Source organism: Syngnathoides biaculeatus, chromosome 22, assembly GCF_019802595.1.
Source record: "Syngnathoides biaculeatus isolate LvHL_M chromosome 22, ASM1980259v1, whole genome shotgun sequence".
Classification (NCBI taxonomy): domain Eukaryota; kingdom Metazoa; phylum Chordata; class Actinopteri; order Syngnathiformes; family Syngnathidae; genus Syngnathoides; species Syngnathoides biaculeatus.
In genome coordinates, this window is record NC_084661.1 from 1,564,278 (window position 1) to 1,578,931 (window position 14,654).

Here is a 14,654-nt window from a genome sequence, read left to right on the forward strand (position 1 = left end):
TCCAGCAGTCCCGCGACCCTTGTAAGGATAAGTGGCTAAGAAAATGGATCGATGGATTATGTATTTACACAGTGTCAAGGCATTGAATCGATTGCAACTGGACTCATCCGAACAGGCTTCATCAGTTCTTAGTAAGAATGCACTAGCCAGTATTTATGTGGTACACGCAACTATTTTTTCTCCAATTTAGAGCAACGCCCCACTGCAGATATATAATAATTCTTTTGGAATCCAAAAAGGGGGGACCCGTTAAAACACCTCGCCAAGAAGCCATTGTTCGTCCGGTAGAATTGCTTGGTGGAAACTAAATATATTTCTTTGTTTGTTCTGGTGTTGCTCATTTTTTCTGGAACATATAAGATCTTGTTCATATTCTTAATTGTATGAACTGACATAATGTGGTATTCCAATTGAGAAATTGGAAAGCATTTGTTTTATGAGCTTTAAAACCTGAATAGTTATTGGAAACGTTTTGGATGACAGCAGTAAAGTCCGTGTGTGATGGAACCTTTTAGAAGCCAAGTCTGGGTGTCCCGAAACCTGTCTTCCTCTGAGGACTATACTTTGAAACGACCTGCTTCCCCAAAGTCATCCACCTCTACCTCCTCTCGTTCTGATTTGCACTCATTAACAATTATTCAGCTTGTTGCTGTCACAACAAATATCTGGTCTTCTAAAAACATAAGCACAATCTTTACTTAATATGCATTCATTAACTTACCTTTGAGACAACAAACGATGCCTCACGGTTATTTAGCCCCAAGTTGAGCCGTCAGGCTGTAGCAGATCCTGTCTCATACATCCTACTTACCTGCTGAACTGCATTTGGACCTCCAGCTCTCCAGATTTACTGGTTAGTGTTGTGCACAAAGCTGCTGAACCTTTGCACCAGCCCAGCTACTCATCCCCAGCTGTGTGCACTCATCATCATATGCTGCACTCCTCCCTTTCCTCTGCATTTTCTGCCCATTTTTGACCTAAAAATGTTTGTGGTCGCTCTCTCTCCTCTTAGGACGCTGGGGGAGGCTTGGGACCAGTTGAAGAAGAGTCTGGCTGATGAAGCGGAGGTTCACCTGAAATTCTCTTCAAAAGTAATGGCTAGTTTTTTTCAAGAGATAAATAAACATATTCAACCATCAAAACAGTGCACAGCACAGATATACTTTAGGATATACTGCATTTTAAATTGAACAACTTTAATACAAGCCTTTCTTCCCATTGAATACATCTTTGCTATGTTTTGGTTTTACCCAAGCTCTCCAATATAATAATTGACTTTGATAGAAATAAAGTTTGACTTTGCAAAAATAAAAGGGGTGAGGCAATTCAAAAGATATAAAACAAAATATCAGTTTAGAATAAATATTTAATTCATTGATGTTAATGTTGAAGCTGTTCCACATTCTTTGTGTTTTGATTATCCTGTTAAGGTTTACATCTGCACTTTTTGTCATGCTTTCAACTGCCATGCTACTAATGGTGTTGTCAAACTTGGCAACCACCTTTTGCCCAAAGTCATTTGACACAGGCTCAATCCAAAGCATAGATGAATGGGTGTAGAGTCAAAATAGATTGAATAGCTTTACACAAATTTCAACAAAAGAATTATATTGCTGCATTCCCTTCGTCAGTGGTGGGATTCACACACATGTAAAATAAAAATATGAAAATACCAACTTCTGATACTGGCTAAGGAATAGGCAAACTATTTCCCTAGAAATTGTGTTGAATGCTTTTAAATGTCCATTTCATCTTGCATATAAACACCTGCATCAAGTTTTTTTAACCCCATTGGCAAAATATGTTGCCGTCCAATTGATAATGTTCACCAATGACTTTTCGGTTTTGCTTCCTGTGTATCTAAATCAAATAAATACAGGTGTTCATTATTAGTTGACTGTAATCTTTTAATACAAATATAGAAAAGGTGTACGTAAAAAATGTTATCTCAGCCCATTAAAAACTCATTGTGTATTTTTGTTGTGGTTCAGCTCCAGAGTGAAGTGGAGAAACCTTTGCTGAGCTTCAGGGAGAACTTTAAGAAGGACATGAAGAGGTTTGACCATCATATTTCAGACTTGCGAAAGCAGCTCGTTGCTCGCTATGCTTCAGTGGAAAAGGTAGGCAAACCTACGGTACATGACTGTTCTCTCCTAGCAACAGAATTGCACAGAATTGTATTTAGGGATATCAGAGAAAAACGGGGGAGGAAGATTTGCACGCCACAAAGTGCTTGTAGAACTTGTGTGACAATGATGTACAGGCAAGATTTTTATTGACTTTCATCGTCTCTCTAAACTCTGCAAACTAATGTTGACCAAACATTCGGAACGATCCAGACACTATCCAGACTATCAAATGACTGCAACTCTCCACAAAACCCACATTTTAATGTCGGCATGTGAGAGGTTTATATTGCTGTCAAACATCGCGCCTAATTCTATATCCGGAATCCTTCCAGAATCCTTCACGGGGTACGGTACAGCCAGGGTGTGATTTAATTTCCAACCCCTCCCCCAAATGAATCATGCCTCGTTACACGCGCTGCGGAAACGCCCACTCATTACTCGGCCCACGCTTTGTAGCCTCGGCACGTCTCGTAACATCATCATCAACATCTGTAGATCTTAGATACTTTTAAAAGATTTTCTACAAAAAATTCAAAAGACCTCCAACATGTTACTTTACCATATTTGGATGTGCTAGTCCCTAGAGAGAACACACCCTTTTGGAAGTTTTTGATTGGTCTAAAATTGGTCTTGTTTGTTACTGTTATTATACGCCTGCTTGTCCTTTTCTTTGCTTTATAGCAGTGTTAATCTAACATTTGCTTTCAGCTCTTTTTCAGTAAGACAGGATATAATTCATCTCACACTCGGTTGTTACAACATTAATGTAAAAATCTATTTTTCACACCTGTTTGCCTTTAGGGCAAGTTTCAGACCGGAACTGATGCTTGTGTAAAAAGCTCAGCACCATTGTTGTTTGAAAATCAGCACCACTCCCTGATTGATATTTTTTGTATGGCAGACCAAGCACTGATGCTGTCAGTCATTGGCATAGCTTGAATCCTGGGATGAGGGCTGGCTGTGCAAAATCTCACACGGTTGGCAATCGGCATCCTCTACTAGGTTCAGGGTAAAAAGCAAATATGGCCTATCAAAAGACTTTCAGATGCACATCTCCTAAATAAAAGAGAATAAATGAATTGAATAAACACTCACCAGGGCACAGAACTACACTAAGGCCAAACAAGTCCAAGCTTGTCTTCCTGAATTATTTTATTTAGTTTGAGAGACAGTTCATCTGCTAAATCTGATTGGTCATGTACAGTGTACAATGTAAGTAAATTACTTTTACATGATACTGTTTTGTATTCTCACCAAAGTGAAAGTATTGCTCAGCAGATGTCCCACCTCTCCACACGTTTTCCTCGACATCGGTTTTACAGATTATTTTTGCGTACTTGGCTATTTAGACTTCCATACAATGACTCTCTAACATGTATTTAATATAAAAGTGTCTGTTTCATTAAAAAAAAAAACAACTTGGTTTTGTGTCCACAAAATGCCCCTCAGACAGCTACTTCTGTCTGACCCATTTTTTTCCATTTTATCCATATTTATCTAAGACTGCGCCTTTTCTTCTGATTGGTTTCCCCGCGTGTAGAAGATCCACTTGTGAAAGCACAGGTTTTTTTTATGTTGACAGTGCTGGCTTGGATGTAAAGAGCTTGGCAGAAAGCTTTGCTAGCAAAGAAGACAAGCTGAGAAATTCAAATAACCTAATTTGAGTTTTGGCGGCACGGTCGTTCAGCTGGAAAAGCGTTGGCCTCACAGTTCTGAAGACGCGGGTTCAATCCCGACCCCACCTGTGTGGAGTTTGCATGTTCTCCCTGTGCCTGCGTGTGTTTCCTCCTGGCACTCCTGTTCCCTCCCACATCCCAAACACATGCAACATTAATTGGACACTCTAAATTACCCCTAGGTGTGATTGTGAGTGCAGCTGTTTGTCTCAATGTGGCCTGTGATTGGCTGGCAACCAGTTCAGGGTGTACACCGCCTCTTGCCTGTTGACAGCTGGGATAGGCTCCAGGACTCCATGCGACCCTCGTGAGGATAAGCGGCAAAGAAAATGAACAGATGGATGGATGGATAATTTGAGACTTCTAGGCATAAAAATGTCTACAACTCAGGAATGCATGGATGATTTCAATTCATAGTTCACATGTTTACTGAGGCACCAGTGGAGGCATATGAGCGGAAGCGGCTGAGGTATGCAGGACTTGCGGCCGAAGTGCAACAGCAAGGCTGGAGAGCAGAGGTACGCCCGGTGGAAGTTGGCTGCAGAGGGTTTATAGCCTTCTCACCATCCAGGCTACTCAGAGAGATGGTAGTCAGAGGGAAGGCCCATTGGCAAGCAGTCTGAGATCTCTCCAAGGCGGTGGAAAAGGCCAGCCAGTGGCTGTGGATAAAGAAGAAAGACCCCAATTAGGCCTTCAGGAGAAGTGATGGCTAGTGGATGAACCTGGGATGCTGGGATTCACTGCTGAACCCTCTCGAGAGTGTCGTGGGCCTATCAGTGAAACACTTGGTGATTGAAGGAAGCCCACTTAATAACCCGTAGGGTGCATTACTTATTTGAACATCCCACAGAGCCTCATTGGAGCTGAAATATGCATAAATAGAGGGATATTAACATCTAGTCCTACATAATACATCATAGTTCACATGTTTACTGAGGCACCTAAGAGCCAATATTACATTGCAAATTCTAGTAAATGTTTTTTTGGGACAATGATGACATGGTAATGAGAATGATTTCTAACAAATCACAATTTGCTGGATCTTCTGGATCTGTATACAGCTACATTTGTAGGGGTCGGTTGGTAGTTGTGGGGGGTGGGGGAGTGGGAGGGGGCGTTTGCCTGTACAACAGCTTTCCACAAAATTTCTTGGAAATCAAATAATTTTTTAGTTATACTTTCATCAGAAACAAAACTATCATCTGTAAGTACCCATACATGTACTGGATATTGAAACTGACTTGCTCCCTGCATTAACTTTTACCATGTAATATAATAAATATTTATTCAGAGCGTAATCGAGAAACCTTTTTTTCTTTCTTTTTCACTTGTGTGTGTCAATAACTCACATACTCTTTTTAGGCTCGTAAAGCTCTGGCCGACAGACAGAAGGAGTTGGAATTGAAAACCCAGCAGCTGGAGATCAAACTCAATAACAAAACTGAGGAAGACATCAAGAAAGCCCGCAGGAAATCCACTCAAGCAGGTCAGAGGTCAAACCTATCAATTGGCTGTTTATTTTATTAGAAAAAGAAGATTATTTTTTCAAGCTGAATTTTCCTCCGCTTCTCTGGGGTTGGTCAGGGGGGACAAACGAAGTAAAAAAAGGCCACACGACCTTTTCCCCAGCCACTTCATGCAATTCTTTTTAAAAAGATGCCCAACCCACCCCATCTGGCTGGTCCCGATGCGGAAGAGCAGCGACATTACTCTGAGCATCTCCGGATGACTGCGCTTCTAATAAAAAAAACATTCTAAGTTTACATCGGATTGTTGGCTCAGTGACAAACATTAAAGCTAAAACATCTGTAGTGCATATGTGAGGACACATAGTTGAGGGATACAAAAGATTATTTTTAGCTAACATCTGCGCTTACCTCGGAACTGATCTATTCTTCCATCAAGAAGAGTTTAACAATTATTATCTTGAATAGATTTATTGAGCTACTGCCGTTAACCTTTTAGATCAACTATTTTTTGAGACTGTGTGACTCTTGTCAATGGCCTCTATGTTGGAAAAAGCCTGCTTTGCTAAAAAGCGCCATGGAACACGGTAAATGGTTAGCAGTAACATTCATGCGTGCAATCTTTGCAGCATCTAGCTTTCTGACTGGTTGGGAATCTCTGAGCTGTATTTTTCTTTTTACATGAGTCATCAACTTTATGAAAAATGTTTTTTTTTTTAAACTGAGAATTGGCAGAGAAAGCTGTGTTTTAGCCTGTGCTTAAGGACGGAGGTTTGGGTGCAAGATGATACTCAAGTTTGTGCATAATCTCCATCCCACTAAGCCATTTAATCTATAATAAGGCTTGGGAGTTGGGGCTAATGTTGTGGAATGAGCACATTTAAGTCTATTCAGATTTCCCTCAAACAAGTTCAGAATAACTATTGACTAACTAATACTTTGTCTGTCTTGCTATATATCAGTTGATGCAATACTAACCTCAAGTAGTGTATGATGAATTAACTGTATGCCCTGCTGTATACTTTAGTTTCGCACCACATACAACAAACATACTGTGTGTAGGCGTGCAAGGAGGGACAGAGTGGAGGGGTGTTCTGCTCCCCTGAGTTTCAAGGGGGTTCAGTGCTCTTCTTGCTCAAGGGCACCTTGATAGTTGACAACAAGCAGACTAGCATCGACCAAACCACTATTTGCAAATACATTTGTCCGCAGTGGTGACGTGCCTTGAACCGCAGAAGTTGCCAAAGAAAAACACTGCAAAATAAACAATCTATAAAATCCAATCCATGTTCTCTCTACTCTTCCTCATTTTCTCTAGGTTCTCCAGCTTCCTCTCATATTTCGATAACATGCATTCGAGGTTCATTGAAGACTCTGAATTGTCCATAGGTCTTTTGTGTTGTGGGTTTGTGTTGGCCAGCATACCCCAGTGGATTGAAAAGAGGGACGTCTGCACTGTTGTGGGAGTGATCAGAGCTAACGTTCATCCACTCCAGTCAAAGCGGCTCCTCTCATTCCCTTTAAATGTAGCACCCTAGAAGGACACTATCAATCTTTGACAAGAACAAACTGATTTGCTCAAGTGCTAGAGATGGAAGCATGCAAACTATAATTCTTAGCAACTTGGAAGTATCAAATTTACCAATGTTGCTTAAGACGAGTGGTCTACCAATTTTCACTTAAATGTGGTCCCGGCAGGCGTAAATTGTGACCGAATTGCCACATGTGCCGGGCGCACGTCAGTGGACACACCCTCGTGCAGCAGTATGCCAAGGTTGTTGCAACCAAATTGGCTAAAAACGCAAAGCGATCCTTGACCACGATAACCCAGTTTTCACACTCCACAAGCAGATCAGCTATATGACAAAATAGAGCCCTCAATGTTAGAATACAAATAAATAAGGTCAGTCTAACCTAATAAACAGTCTTTGTTGATACATGACTTGCCATAGTTTGCCAGGTACATTCTGAATTGCATGGCATTGAAGAAAAAGTGTTTCTCAAACGAAAAAGCAGATGTCGACTGTCTCTGCACATGTGATGTCATGACTCAGCCAGGCACCGACCACATGGTGTCACAAACAAGTGTGAAAAGCTTCCATCCAAACTGTCATTGTGTGCGGACACAGAACACAGCCTTCCCTTCTCTGTAGCGCTTATGCAACCGAGGAGAAAAACAGCAGCAGTTAGTTGTTGATGCTGCTTGTAGTCTGCTTGCCGGCAATCCCTCCAATGCAAGGGAAGAGCAGCAAAACAACTACAGCGCTCAGAATCATACTACAACCAAGACTCAATTTCCTATCAAGCACGCACTCCACGTCATTGACTTCTGTTCAGGTTTTCCCAGCATCTCAGTTCTTCTCCCCTTTTGAGCAAGTTTTACTGTACTTCCTCTTCTTTAGAAGCCATTTCTATATTCGGTGTTAATCCAGTTTGCTGTAATCCATGAGTAAACATAATTTTGTTCATGTTCTTAATCTCATTTTAAATATTTAACTTTTTAAAAAAATGTTAATCTAAATATTTGACTTTGAAGTACAAGTGATTTTTTTTTATTACTTTCTTTGCTCATGGTCTCATCCTAATTCAGTTTCTTAAAGAAAAACAAGTGCTGAATTAAAAGTGTATTGTTGTTTACTTTTAAAGTAAGAATAAAATTAGTACAAACAGGACGACTAACACAATTACAAAAGAGCCCTAAGGTGGTTGTCATGGTTATGATAGTGACATAAAACACCTTATTTATTTATTACAAGCCAGGTTTTTTTAACCATAATTATTATTACTTAATGCCACATGTCATTGGTTAAAAAAAAAACCCTCAAAACATCATGAACGCCACAGTTATTAAATGTTTCACTGTGTTCTTTGTCTCACAAGTGATGAATTGCTTTCATTTGTTTTGCTTTTGGTTTTGAATTCATTGGTTTTAACTGCATAAATCAGTGTTGGTAACATTCAAGCATTGACTCTCAACCCGCAAATGAATATGGTGAGTTAACAATCGAGTAAATCAAGATTGGCATGGTTTGAAAATTGAGTACATTTTAGTAATAAAAAGAAAGGTTATGGAATAAAAATGGCTTTACATTGAACTATACATAAATTTAAATGATTAGATAGACTCAAATTGGTTTTGATTGATGAAAAGTAATTTTTTAACACTAATTTAAGAGTTAAAAAGAGTTTTTATTATAATTTTAAAGTACATGATGATTATAGAAGTTGTTATAAAGTGGAGTGCATTCATTATACTGAGATATTCTACTTTCATACATAGCCCACATATGATACATAATCTTTATCATTTGCATCACACACATCATGAATGTAGACTTTGTTTTGCAGTCCTCAAATGCAGTGAAAATTATATACTTGAATTGCAATAGTTGTACCCTAACCTCACCTAGTGGACACTCAGTGTAATACACGTTTATTGTAACCGGTTGTATGTGTGTTTATTTATGATTATTTTATCCATCCATCCATTTTCTTTGCCACTTATCCTCACAAGGGTCACGTGGAGTGCTGTAACCTATCCCATCTGTCTACGGGCAGGATGCAGGGAACACCCTGAACTGGTTGCTAGCCAATAACAGGACACATGGAGACAAACAGGTGTACTCACAATCACAGCTCGGGGCAATTTAGAGTGTCCAATTAATGTTAATGAAAACCCACGCAGGCACAGGGATAACATGCAAACTCCACACATTCCATTTTGGTCTCATCTGACCACAAAACTTTCTCCCATGACTCTGTATCTGTATCATCCATAAGGTCATTGGCAAACTTAAGACAGGCCTTCTTGACATTCGCTGGTTTAACCCGGGACCTCAGAACTGTGAGGTCAACGCTTTCCATCTGATCCACCGTGCCACTCTTTTTGACATTTTGGAGCCTATTTAACATTGTCTGACATGTGCTACTTTAGTAATTTCTCAATTAAACAAATATGGCAGTAATTGAGCCTGGTGGTGGATAGTCAAAATGAACAGAATTTTCCAAATAACTACGGTTCATAAGTTAACTCATGGAGGGGGCATGTACGTTTGGACGTTTTCCTGCATTCTGTATGTGTATTTCTGCATTTTGTGCTTGATTTAGCTTTGTAGCCTATATGACATTGTCTTAATAGTAGGAAACACAAGTGTAATGAATATCCATTTATTAAATTATACATTTCTGTTTTTTGTTCATTGTGTTAATAGGAGATGAGCTCATGCGTTGTGTGGACCTCTACAACCAGTCACAGTCCAAATGGTTTGAGGAGATGGTCACCACAAGTCTGGTGAGTTGGCATGTTTTGTTTGTTTGTGTGTGCACCGCAGGATTTGGGAATATAAATAATAACATTATTTGAATTCACTGACCTGAACATTGGCTAAAGTAGTCTTTGTAATGGTTTGTTAAACTTTTAGGTATGACTGGGTCAGAAGATTAGACACTGCTCTTGGTTGGTTTGCAGTTTCTCACCACTGCAAACTAAAGCCACCGCTATTTTTGTATTTTGTTTTTAATTAATAATTATCTAATGGTGTAAATTTTTCAATACACTTAGAAATGATATGTATACTTTAATACATGTCTTGTACTGGATATAATTGGATTATACTGGTGTACTTAACGGACTGTCCAATGTGTGTATTAGACTTTAAAATAATTTCAGATATGATATCCATTCATCTATCATCCTAGCTGCTTATCCTCACAATGGGTCGCGGGAGTGCTGGAGCCTATCCCAGCTATTTTCAAGGAGGAGGCGGACTACACCCTGAACTGGTTGTCACTTGCCACTTAAAAACAAACAACCGATTGCACACACAATCACACCTAAGTGCAATTTAGAGTCTCCAATAAATGCATGTTTTCCGGATGTGAGAGGGAACCGGAATACCCGGAGAAAAACGGCATTCACGGGGAGAACATGCAAACTCCACACAAGCGGGGCCGGGATTTAAACCCTGGTCTTCAGAATTAAGGCAGGCGCTCTCTAGTCAGTTGCTCCACTGTGCCACCCAGATGTCAGAGATATTCATCTTTTTCTTTATTTTTCTTCCATTAGCAAAACAAACTCCGACAACCACTTCAGGGTGTACAGCTGTGATTGTTGCCAGCACTCCCGCGACCCTCGTGAGAACAAGCGACTCAGAAAATCGATGGATGGATAGCAAAATAAATCCTTAAATCAAATGTTATTTTTATAGCACCCTTGTGAAGATAAGCACCTTAGAAAATTGATGGATTTATGATGATTTAGAACTTTTACTTTTCAATACTACAAGACTGTATTTAGTTTATAATATCCATCTCTCTTATCACATGATTAGCCATAAAGGTGTCATAGCCATACTGTATTAAATATCAACACCCAAAAAGCACGAGTCCATTATCTCTTACAGGAAAAATAAAACGTAGTCTATGTTATTGCAATGTTTTTACATGTACATACAATATATTGTATACCAGTATTGTTAAAGGAAACATATCAGTGGTATTAGTCGATCAACCTTTTTGAAACTAAGCCTTCCTCTCCAGGAATTGGAGCGATTGGAGTTGGAGCGAGTGGAGATGATCCGGCAGCACTTGTGTCAATACACCACATTACGACATGAGACAGATATGTTCAATCAAAGTGTAAGTTGGTATAAAACAGTCCTAAAAATAGATATGATGACACTAAATGCTGGATATCATCTTCTACATTCATAAGCCTAATTGATTATTAATAAAAATAGTGGAACAGTAGACGATAATTGTAATGCATTATGTGATGCTGTCATTAGTGTGGGGACTTGTCTTTTAAACGGAGCTTATAAAGGGATATTGACTTTTTAATGTATAGAAATAGTTGGGTTTCTCAAATACTATATACCTGCTGACCCAGCAAGTAGGCAAAAACACAACTCAATATATCACGGTGTAAACTGCCTAATTTGACAATTGACGTGTGGAAGGGCACTCCTAATACCCAACTTTTTGCTACCAAGCAAAGGAAAAGGGGAATTTTTCCATATTCCAATTGTCCATTCTAATGGAAAAATGGACTGCTGTTTCTATGTTGGTCCAGACGATGGAGCCGGTGGACCAGCTGTTGCAGTGCGTGGATCCCACCAAAGACAGAGAGCTGTGGGTGCAGGAGAATAAGACTGGAGACATCAGGCCTGTGGACATAGAGATATAAAGTGTACTGGACAGGTCTGCTCGTCTTGCACCTGTCCCACCAACGTGTCTGCCTGATAGGGGTGGGGCTTCGTTGGCATGTTGGATAACTAATGCAGAAATGATCCTGTTATGATCTTTAACAAAGAAGTGGTTTGTATGTTTGTGTGTGTGTGTGGGGGGGGGGGGTTTAACACCCCCAATCAAGGACCTGCTGACGATGATGAAGTCCTTTTGTTTTTCTTTCTTTCTGCAAGGAAAGCGATTACACCTAAATGATGCAGGACTTTGTCTTAAAGATGAAGAAAGACCATCCATAAAGAGTATACAGATGTGGAATTGCTATTTTATGATGCTGCAGTGTAAAAGCTGCTGTTTTTAATGTGCTTTTGCTCTGTGTGGTTGTCCTCACTTGTGCAATGTCACCAAAATTATTTAACAGCTGCTGGTGAGCATAATGCAATCTGATCTATATGTGTTGTATCACTGTGTGCATTTATGGCTGATGTAGTATACATAGTAGTAGGCCACATGCAAGTACTGACCCTCACGCCTCTCGCTCTTGCTATTTGATCCTCTAAGTATTCTATGTTAATAGATTATGCAAAGATGGATGCAACTATTAATCATAAAACACGTACATTGTGTTTGAACGGATGCATTTTTAATTAAGGATTTCATTTGGACTTTCAACACATATTAGATGATTTAAAAAAAAAAAAGTTCCCGGATACTTATTTTGAAAGTGGTATAAAACAAATACTATAATTTCTTGTATATAATACAGATTTTTTTTTTTTTGTGCTAAATCATCAAAACGTCACTAGAGCATATTACTCCATACATTGTATAAAAATATACTTTTAACTATGGGTGGTGAAAAAATGTATACTTTCATTCCAATATGATATGATTATGAAATTGATTCTTTGCATTGGTAATTTCTTGTTCAGTTTGAATTTTTTTTTATTTTTTTTTTTTAAAGAAATTTAGCCCAAACTATACAAATATCATTCCCAGACCGAAAACCTACTTGACACTCCATAGAATACCTGCTCTGTATTTGTGGAAAAAAACTAAATCAGTATTATCTTATTTTTGCCCATTGGCTGTTGCGGGCATTGGTCTCAGTATGAAACCAGAATGCAATAGATGTTAAAGCAAATCAATATATTTTTGCAGTTCCTGGAATTAGCAATGACAAATGGTTGGGCAGTAAAATGTGATAAAGTGTTGACTGAAAAGATATCGGAATTTGGAAAGTGCAATTTATAGCCACTGTTGGTCGAAAATTCCTACTTGCTATGCTTTCATTGTGACCAGGTAGCATGGTTATACATGTGTGATAGGCAATACTGGAGAAAGCTGAAGGATGTCAAAAAAATAAAATAAAAAGTTCTTATTGCAGCTCCTCTTTGTCAGTTGTTAATTGCCCACTTGATCTGGCATAAAGGAGCTTCTCAACAACATGGAATATCATAGAAAACCCTAATTAAGTACTTCATTGCATAAAGTAAAACATATAGCAGGGCCACATTGACTTTTAAAATTTGACAGACGGGCCAGGTGAGCATCATTATGATACATATAAAAACTGCATTTGTTAACAGTACATATCAAACAAAGAGGAAAAAAAAACATTCAAAGTATTCTAATGTAGTTTTTAATAAGACTGACGTTCGCTTGGATTTCATGCACAAACAGTTTTTCCCTTGTAGTTTCACATTCAGCTCATTCATGTGTGTCAGTATGTCCACAGTAAAAACTTAAATCACAAAGCCAATTTGTGTCATTCCGCTCAGGAAAATTGTTAGTATTCTCGAATCGCTCAAAAAATTAAATTATCTACTGTTTGAGGTCACACACACGTTGAAATACTGTTCACAAACTTAAGCAGGGGACATTAGAATGGTAAAGAAGTCTGTTTGATCAGCGTCAGTGAGTGAAAGACAGTGCAAGGACATTGCTCTGACCTCTTTGTTCTGGACAGAACCCAAGCTGCAGCATTCTGAATGAGCTGCAGCTTTTTAATGCTCTTTTTGGGGAGTCCAATCAAAAGACCATTACAGTAGTAAAGTCGACTTGAGATAAAAGCAGGCAGTAGCTTCTGCCAGTCTGCCGAGTCCAGGTATTTACTGACAGCAATTATCTTTTTATTAGTGCCAAAATTAATTCTCAGTTTTGTTGTGGTTTACTTGAAGAAATTTTTGGCTCATCCAGTTATTTACTGTATCTGCTTTAGAAGTGGCACAACACCTATATTGAACTACAGTCATCTAGAGACACTGCTAAATATAACTGTCATCTGCATTCTAAGATAGTCAAAATTTGAGTTTTGAAGAATTAGACCCAACATGACCCCATACAGGCTGAACAGGAGGGGTCCAAGAACTGACCCTTGAGGGACCCTATAGTTCATTGCCACTTGTTGAGATTGTCCACTTCCAATGGCTAAGTACCTCCTTTCCTCCAGGTAGGACCTAAACCATTTAAGGACCGTTCCATTTAGTACTACCCACATTTCCAACCTGTTCAGCAGTATATTATCATCTACCGTATCAAAAGCCTCACTGAGATCCAACAAGACCAAAATTGACACCTTTCCTGAGTCAGTATTCCACCTTATATCATTTAGCACTTTGATAAGAGCAGATTCTGTCTTGTGATAAGTTTGGAAACCTGATTGAAATTTGTCAAAAAGTCAGTTCAAACTCGAGAAATTGCTCATTTGATTGAAAATAACTTTCTCAACAATCTTGCCTATGAAAGGGAGATTTGAGATGGATCTATAGCTCTAAAATAAAGGTGTTTTGGTGAGCCTACAAGCTAGCTAGCAGCGGTTGCCATTCGTTCTTGTGTTGAAAGTTTCCAGGCAAAATTAGCAAGCTTGGTGGAAAAGTGACGGCTAGTGTATTGCTTTAAGACGTCAATGGTTTCTTGGCAAATAAGACATACAGCCTTGGACCGGAATTCAGTAAAAAAAAACTATTTAGGCGTCCAATCTTTCTTAAACGCAAGACACTCACTGTCGACTTTTCTTTTACATTGCTGCAGATGGGTTCTGATCTGATTCTAAAGCAGAATTTTTAGATAGAAGAGTGATTATAGGAAATGGCTCTCTGCTATTCTTCTGGGATCCGGACTCGGCAAAAATCAAGGGACTGCACCTAGTGCAACACTTGGTTTTGAAATGCAAGTCATTATAAATCAAAATGAAATGC

General features: G+C 39.0%; 1 protein-coding gene across 3 annotated transcripts in view; it reads left to right on the plus strand.

The window, feature by feature from the left end:
* Window positions 1-12,235, plus strand: part of gas7b (growth arrest-specific 7b) — a 76,858-nt gene extending 64,623 nt beyond the window's left edge. For all 3 annotated transcript variants that reach the window (XM_061810354.1, XM_061810355.1, XM_061810356.1), the window contains 6 exons: window positions 1,013-1,091; window positions 1,992-2,120; window positions 5,168-5,291; window positions 9,483-9,562; window positions 10,810-10,908; window positions 11,342-12,235. In XM_061810354.1, coding sequence (XP_061666338.1) covers window positions 1,013-1,091; window positions 1,992-2,120; window positions 5,168-5,291; window positions 9,483-9,562; window positions 10,810-10,908; window positions 11,342-11,455 — 625 coding nt within the window. In that variant the 3' untranslated portion in view covers window positions 11,456-12,235. The remainder of the gene's footprint in view (window positions 1-1,012; window positions 1,092-1,991; window positions 2,121-5,167; window positions 5,292-9,482; window positions 9,563-10,809; window positions 10,909-11,341) is intronic.
* Window positions 12,236-14,654: the final 2,419 nt, after the last annotated feature.